At 44.1% G+C, this 8,704-nt stretch overlaps 1 protein-coding gene across 1 annotated transcript in view; it reads right to left on the bottom strand.

Moving 5' to 3' along the window:
• The window catches only part of dpf1 (D4, zinc and double PHD fingers family 1), a 34,896-nt gene that overhangs the window by 22,038 nt on the left and 4,154 nt on the right, over positions 1-8,704 (bottom strand). The window contains exon 2 of the mRNA XM_027017553.2: positions 1,379-1,408. Within this exon, the coding sequence (XP_026873354.1) occupies positions 1,379-1,408 (30 nt within the window). The remainder of the gene's footprint in view (positions 1-1,378; positions 1,409-8,704) is intronic.

Genomic DNA, 8,704 nt, shown 5'->3' with positions numbered 1-8,704 from the left:
TGGAGCTATCGATCCAGAACACGTCTGATCATCCAGAGCGCTTGAGCTCTGACTGTGGGAATAAACAGCAGAATGATGAGCTGGAAGAAGCAAAAAAAACACCCTGGTGACGCATCAGCTCACTGCAAAAAAACACAAAGCGCAGAGTTTGTAACCAGAGTGAAGAATGAAGCCAGGTTGCATCATACACCAGCGAATCCATGGCTAAACCAGCCCCTGGGACAGAAACCCACTCTGGCCTGAGGTGGTGGTGTTGTGGATGCAGTGGACATCATGACTGATGAACCGTCCTGTTTTTTGCCTGGCAGGACATTGGAAGACAGCCCTGGAGCTCAATGCTGACTCCACCTCTCATAAATATGGAATTCAGCTCTTCCCCAGACAGTCAAAGCAAGCTCAGTGCATTAGGCGGCTTATCCTCCAACTGCCCTGTGCAGGATAGAGTGCTTTGATCTCTGAAAAGCCCTGATTCTCTTTACATACTCTGGCTTCACCTTTCAGTTGTTTAACTTAGCTCCTTTAGCATCAGACTCCTTTAGCACCAAACTCCTTTAGCATCAAAGGTCTTTTTAAAAGCCTAACAGTACTGGAGCTATAAATAGTGTAAGAAATTACAGCATGAATCCACCTCAGAATGCAACTGGTCAGACCTAATGTAACTTTGACACATGATGGCTTAATGAGCATAGTTAATGAGCATAGTTAATGAGCATAGTTAATGAGCATAGCTGTGGAGAGGCGTGTGATCCACAGCACAGCTTCCCCCGCCGGCTCTGGCAGAAGACCCAGTTGAAAACCTTCTCTAGCACATAGACCAAAACTTAGAATAAATACCCATTAGACAGAACAGGCAGAGCCCCAGGGGACACAGAGCAGGCTGGCACATAAAATGACATTACGTCTACTATATACTGAACAAGATTCAATACACTTTGTTTTTACCTTCAAATAAAGTCCAAAGCATATCATCCATTTTTTTTCTCACAAAAACCCACTTATTGAATATAACGAACACAATAAGAAGAGGTTCCTTAAGAATTGTTTTAACATCACTAAGGCACATTATTTGATATTATTTTAGCATATTTTTTGCATTTTGTCCCATTCTGTTCAAAGTATATAACACAATAAGATACAAAAGATTCACTTTTTCTGTTTAATTGTTCACCGTTATGAGGAGCAGAGCAGAATCAGTGCAATTACTGCATACAAAAATGTTCAAGAAAGGTGCAGGGAACATATGAAGGGGATGAAAAGGCCTTTCGTCTACACATGAACTCTGATCTACTGAAGAGAACTGGCGCTGTAGAGTGAAGCACACGTTCTGCTCACTGGGTGAGCCCGGCAGCTCTGATCTGTGGCGCGTTCGTGAGCTTACCTGTTCTTTATGACAGCTCCACTTGATTGCCTGCAAATAGAATAAGAGGGACACATGATAAGAGAATGAGAAGAACCTCACCATTAAAATCTGTGCTGGGACTCCCAAAGTTATAGTGAAACATATCGGCGCTATTACAGACATCATTAATTATATTGCACAGTAATGCTTCAGTCACCAAAATGCATTATTCACCACATTGATATAATTTCTGTAAGAAATTGTTGTGCTGCTTGTGGCATTTTGCAGGGGTTTGGTATAGTGGAGAAGAGAGCAAGGTTGCTGGTAATAGAGGGGGAAAATCAATAAGCAAACCAAAGCCGAGAGCAAACCAGCCAGAGTTTAACTTGTGCTTCATGGTGAGGGGTGTAAAAGAGAAGCCCCTGCTCCCACCCCCTGCTCTGGGGAGCAGACTGCACACTCACATGTTTAGCATGTGAAAGTGTTTCTCCATCTATTTATTTATGAGTGTGGCTTGAGTTTGAGGGGGAGAGCAGCTGGTGTGTGTGTGTGTGTGTGTGTGTGTGTGTGTGTGTGTGTGTGTGTGTGTGTGTGTGTGTGTGTGTTCTTATGTTAGCAGTCAAAAAGCAGCACTGGATCCTGGGATTTAGTTTTAATGTCTCTGCTCTGGGAAGCAGAGTCCACTGACTAATAAATAAATAAATAAAAACAAAGAAAGAAAGAAGGAATCTGCCATCTTGCTTAAAGGAGAGTTTGTTTTTCGTGTCATTTCATACATGGTGCTTTACAAATAAAATAAAAGTTTTAAAAAAAGATTTTTTATAAAAAAAGATAAAGATTAAATAAATACACTTTTAAACAAGATCAAATGAAATAAATAAAGCATGTAAACATAAACAGTTAAATGCATTAAACCAAGTAAGAGGCAGGAAATAAAATAAAAATAAAAGACAGAATGGCGTTACTGACCCTGAAAAGACAGAACCATGAAGAGGTACAGAAAGCGAGAGCTATTAAAAGCGTACATAACTTCCATAGATTTTTCTTCATGTTCTGAAATTATCTTCAGGTGTGAGGGTTTTCTGATAGTATATTCACACACATACCAAGACCAGGAAAAGAACCTGAATATGGAATTCAGTCTGGATGGGATCTGACTGTGGTGGTTGCTGAATTCCTTAAACTACTGACATCACCACAGTGACATCACTAACCTAGTGATATCACTACCTAAGTGCATTTACTCCAACATTATTACTTTCATCTCTGTGTCTATTATAATTTAGAGAGAGTATCTCCATCTCTGTGTTTTGTATTATGGTTCATTATGGTAGCCCAGAGGAGGACGGGTTGCCATGTTGGGTCTGGATCCTCCAGGGCTCTTCCTGCCACCCAGACATGCTCATGAGGCGTCCACACCTGGAATCTACTCACGCTGCTTTCAGACAAAGGCTTTTGTTAAAAGTGCTGAACTGAAAAAACAAATAGAAAAAAAAACAAAGCCTAAACTTCACAGGAAATGGTGTTAAATAACAACACAAATACTTAATTTTTCAAGAATATGCACTGTCACACCATATGCCAAACTACATATGTAGGCCATATAGATATTCCAACATCAATACAGTCAGCTATGTAAAAAATCAAGAGTTATTTTTTACCATGTAAAGATTAAATGGTTATTACCATGTTAAGCATGTTAATGGTTATTACCTAGCTATCGATGTTTTTTTTTTACATGAAATAAAGTCTGACCAAGATACGTTATTTTCAACAAGCAAACATTTGATAGAATATCCTATTTCAGAGTATTTCAAAGTATTTCTGGGTTTCATTCCTGGGTACTTTTTACATGAATGGTAGCAGGCACATTCTATCACAATACCAGTGAATTATATCAGAGAAATATCCATACTTGGTATCAAGGACTTTTATTTTAAATTGACTGCCGTTCCAATTCTATCTATAACAGTAGTAGATCTGTGCAGGGCCAGAAGACATACATTTGAACTGAGCCCCTCCCCCATTCTTGCACTTTGTTCTACAAGTCAGCCCTGACAGCTGTAGAAAATGGCCACTCTCAGTTTGGTAGCTTCTCCACACAATCTCATTACATTATGCTGCATCTGTGCACCCTTGACAGCTCAGTAAAGTATTTTGCTGCAGGATGCTGGGAAGGGCAGTGAAAACAGTGTGCTCATCACACGCCATGTTACCTGCTTCCTCCCTGACTGGACTGCACTCTTTAGGGTTAAAGGGTTACATAGAACCTCAAAATAATTAAACAAGAATAATTTTAAAGAACAGATCACTTTGAACACATTCTCTAATCATTTTCTTAACAAAATATCATTACAGCGTGAGCCTAACAGGATTGGGACCAGGCTGGTCCAGAGGGAAAATCCAGGCACCTTTAAAGCAGCTTTCTCTGTTGTCAGCACCACTTACAGAGGCAGCACAGATCAAATCCAAAAACACCTTCAGCAATTACTCTTGTGCTTTGATTACACCGGAGTTCATTATATCCCACAATTCAAAGTCACAGTGGAGTGGCCAAGTCGCAATTACTACCACACAAACTGAATATAAACAGAATTTAATACAAAAAATAAACCGAATTCTAATTCATCTCTAATTCAATTCAAATTCAACTGCTTTTGTAAACTCAGACAGCTAATTTAGGCTCATCTAAATCCTCTGGGGTAAGTTCTCAATGTCAAAGTCATGTATGCAGCTGCAACATGAGCGCTGGCTCGCACATTTACACGTGAGGATTTGAACAGCACACACACACAACTGATATCAGTAACAGAAAAGGACCATCAAAATGAGTCTCCATTATGGGATGTGTCTTTGCCAGTCGAAAAAAAGACAGAATGAAAAACACTGAGTATAAACACAGGGAAAACCAAAGAGAATGACTGGCTAAACTCAAAAGCAAAGCAATGAAGGTGGAAATAGATAGAAACACACACACACACTAAACTCATAAGACAAATAATACATACATAAGACACAAAGAACCCCTCTCCTGTAAGTTATAATCTATAAGTTTTTAATCTAGGCTAGTAAAGGGAGTATGGGAATGTGTTATACAAAGATGTGACCCCTTGCTGACTACATCGCCCAGAGTAAAGGCTCCAATTAGTCTCAATTAACAGCGTTTTCTCTTTAAAAGAATTAGAGGGCTCCCTCTAGAGGCGATGGTTTGTAAGTAGAATATCTGAAACTCCACTTTGGTAAACTACAGGAAGGTATTTTAAAATCCCCCCAAAATATTCATGGCATGTTCTCCAGCTACAACTAAGAGAGTGATATTATTATTAACAATATAGTCTATATACAGTCAAATATATAGTCAATATAGTCAATGTACAGTCTATAATGCACATTTCAATATTTAGCATAACCAATAAAATTCTTAGCAGTTTTATGTCATATTCTTAAATTAAATAATTAATAGAAAACTCAAACCAAACTATATATAATTAAGAAAAGAAGCATATGAGACTACAGCACACTTTCTCAGTCCAGATGTGATTTTCTGGATCATTGCAAAGGCTTAAGTTAGCATGACGCTGCTACACTCCGAACAGTTACATTTTTTGTGCACATTCTGGTAGTCATGTAAAGATATTGGTGCATTACATTTAAGTAAAATCTCCCATGACCACACAAGAGGAGCCCTGCAGATCCACAGGTCACAGCCTGGCAACGCTAACCCTGTATGGGCAGTGACGTTACTGGCTGCGTCAACCCTGATGGAGCGAGTGTGTACAGACAGTGATGTTACTGGTGGCGTTAACCCTGACCGAGTGAGAGTGTACAGACAGTGATGTTACTGGTGGCGTTAACCCTGGCGGAGTGAGAGTGCACAGACAGTGATGTTACTGGTGGCGTTAACCCTGACCGAGTGAGTGTGCACAGACAGTGATGTTACTGGCGGCGTTAACCCTGGCAGAGTGAGAGTGTACAGACAGTGATGTTACTGGTGGCGTTAACCCTGGCGGAGTGAGAGTGCACAGACAGTGATGTTACTGGTGGCGTTAACCCTGGCGGAGTGAGAGTGCACAGACAGTGATGTTACTGGCGGCGTTAACCCTGGCGGAGTGAGAGTGCACAGACAGTGATGTTACTGGCGGCGTTAACCTTGGCAGAGTGAGAGTGTACAGACAGTGATGTTACTGGTGGCGTTAACCCTGGCGGAGTGAGAGTGCACAGACAGTGATGTTACTGGTGGCGTTAACCCTGACCGAGTGAGTGTGCACAGACAGTGATGTTACTGGCGGCGTTAACCCTGGCAGAGTGAGAGTGTACAGACAGTGATGTTACTGGTGGCGTTAACCCTGGCGGAGTGAGAGTGCACAGACAGTGATGTTACTGGTGGCGTTAACCCTGGCGGAGTGAGAGTGTACAGACAGTGATGTTACTGGCGGCGTTAACCCTGGCGGAGTGAGAGTGCACAGACAGTGATGTTACTGGTGGCGTTAACCCTGGCGGAGTGAGAGTGCACAGACAGTGATGTTACTGGCGGCGTTAACCCTGGCGGAGTGAGAGTGCACAGACAGTGATGTTACTGGTGGCGTTAACCCTGGCGGAGTGAGAGTGCACAGACAGTGATGTTACTGGTGGCGTTAACCCTGGCGGAGTGAGAGTGCACAGACAGTGATGTTACTGGCGGCGTTAACCCTGGCAGAGTGAGATTGCACAGACAGTGATGTTACTGGTGGCGTTAACCCTGACCGAGTGAGTGTGCACAGACAGTGATGTTACTGGCGGCGTTAACCCTGGCAGAGTGAGAGTGTACAGACAGTGATGTTACTGGTGGCGTTAACCCTGACCGAGTGAGAGTGTACAGACAGTGATGTTACTGGCGGCGTTAACCCTGGCAGAGTAAGAGTGCACAGACAGTGATGTTACTGGTGGCGTTAACCCTGGCGGAGTGCGAGTGCACAGACAGTGATGTTACTGGTGGCGTTAACCCTGGCGGAGTGAGAGTGTACAGACAGTGATGTTATTGGCGGCGTTAACCCTGGCGGAGTGAGAGTGTACAGACAGTGATGTTACTGGCGGCGTTAACCCTGGCAGAGTGAGAGTGCACAGACAGTGATGTTACTGGTGGCGTTAACCCTGGCGGAGTGAGAGTGCACAGACAGTGATGTTATTGGCGGCGTTAACCCTGGCGGAGTGAGAGTGTCCAGACAGTGATGTTACTGGCGGCGTTAACCCTGGCGGAGTGAGAGTGCACAGACAGTGATGTTACTGGCGGCGTTAACCCTGGCAGAGTGAGAGTGCACAGACAGTGATGTTACTGGTGGCGTTAACCCTGGCAGAGTGAGAGTGCACAGACAGTGATGTTACTGGTGGCGTTAACCCTGGCGGAGTGAGAGTGTCCAGACAGTGATGTTACTGGCGGCGTTAACCCTGGCGGAGTGAGAGTGCACAGACAGTGATGTTACTGGCGGCGTTAACCCTGGCGGAGTGAGAGTGCACAGACAGTGATGTTACTGGCGGCGTTAACCGTGAGAGTGAGAGTGAGAGTGCACGCTGGGAGCCTGGCTCGGGTCTTTCCCATAAGCTGGGTGAGTTTAGAGGGCCAGTGTGCACACCCATCCCCCATGGCTGTGAGATTACACTACCCAACTCTCAAGCACTCCCCCTACACACCACTGCTGCCTCCCGCCCTCCCTCACCAGACTACACAGTCAAATGATTTATCTCATTTCGTTTTCATCTTGCACTCTCTCCTGCTCTACCCCCACTATCTCTCTCTCCCTCTCTCCCTCCCTCCCTCTCTCTCTCCCTCCCTCTTCCCCATCCCCCTCTTCCCCCTCCTTTATATGTCCCCCCCTCTTTGCGCCTCCGCTCTCTCTGTGCTAGTGCACTACTGCAGCTCCTGGAGATAACCACCTTACTCACACACAGTCTATACACTGCATTACACTACTCAAGTAAATTCCAGCTGTCTGTTATTTACAGTCAAACATACATTTGATGAATGCAAGTGTATTTAAATCAGCTTTTTCTTAAGTTCATATAAAAACTACTGTGGGAACATTTCTAACCCATTATCTTTATGCCTCATTTTGAAAATAAATCAGAATATCACATATTGGTAGCAGAGATGAGCATACAAGTACATAAATACTAAAAACAGTGTACAGTTTGGTATACACTGCCAATTTGTAGTGCTATCACATTGTTTTAGATTATGATATTACTCTTCAGTAGTTTTGTATTCCTGATAATGATTAGAAAAGTTCAGGAAAGATGATTGGGCAGGTCAGTATTCGCAGAGAGCTGCGGTGCAGAACTCCATATTTCAGATCCCAGTGCACATATAGTCACTACACATAGTACCCAGCCTCACCCAACTCCACCCAACTTTACTAGCATCACCCAACTCCACCCAACTTCGCCAACTCCACCCAACTTTACTAGCATCACCCAACTCCACCCAACTTCGCCAACTCCACCCAACTTTACTAGCATCACCCAACTCCACCCAACTTCGCCAACTCCACCCAACTTTACTAGCATCACCCAACTCCACCCAACTTCACCAACTCCACCCAACTTTACTAGCATCACCCAACTCCACCCAACTTCACCAACTCCACCCAACTTTACTAGCATCACCCAACTCCACCCAACTTCACCAACTCCACCCAACTTTACTAGCATCACCCAACTTCACCAACTCCACCAAACTTTACTAGCATCACCCAACTCCACCAAACTTAATCAGCTTCACCCAACTCCACCCAACTTCACCCACATCAGCCACAGCTTTACTATCAGTGCATGTTATATCAATATGCTTCTATTCAGAATTCTCATCTCTGGAAAGAGATCATGTGAAACGTTTGCTCATTATCGTGAGTTACTGCCGTGCTTCTGCTGGAGGAGGTCGCCCGCGTGCATAAATCATGGCCCGTGCTGGGAAGTGTTGCTCATGTGCAGCCTCACTCTTAATCAGTGATCAGATCTGCAGCAGTGCAGCAACACTAGCCTCTGTTCCACCTCAAGCACATGGCTGGACGTGGCAGGAAACAGCCACCTGTCCCTGCCTTCTGAAGCAACGCAACATCAAGTGTGTTTTGCAGGGTAAACACAGAGATGTGCAGAGCTGTAGGCCTGCAGTGCAGAGCTGTAGGTCTGTAGTAGTGGACCAGGTGTGTTTTGCAGGTCTATAGGTCTATAGTGCAGAGCTGTAGGTCTGTAGTAGTGGACCAGGTGTGTTTTGCAGGTCTATAGGTCTGTAGTGCACAGCTGTAGGTCTGTAGTAGTGGACCAGGTGTGTTTTGCAGGGCTATAGGTCTGTAGTGCAGAGCTGTAGGTCTGTAGTAGTGGGGTTTGGAACCA

This window comes from Electrophorus electricus, chromosome 15, assembly GCF_013358815.1.
Source record: "Electrophorus electricus isolate fEleEle1 chromosome 15, fEleEle1.pri, whole genome shotgun sequence".
Lineage (NCBI taxonomy): Eukaryota > Metazoa > Chordata > Actinopteri > Gymnotiformes > Gymnotidae > Electrophorus > Electrophorus electricus.
Note: the sequence above shows the minus strand (reverse complement) of the source record. Positions and strands in the feature narration are given on the sequence as shown.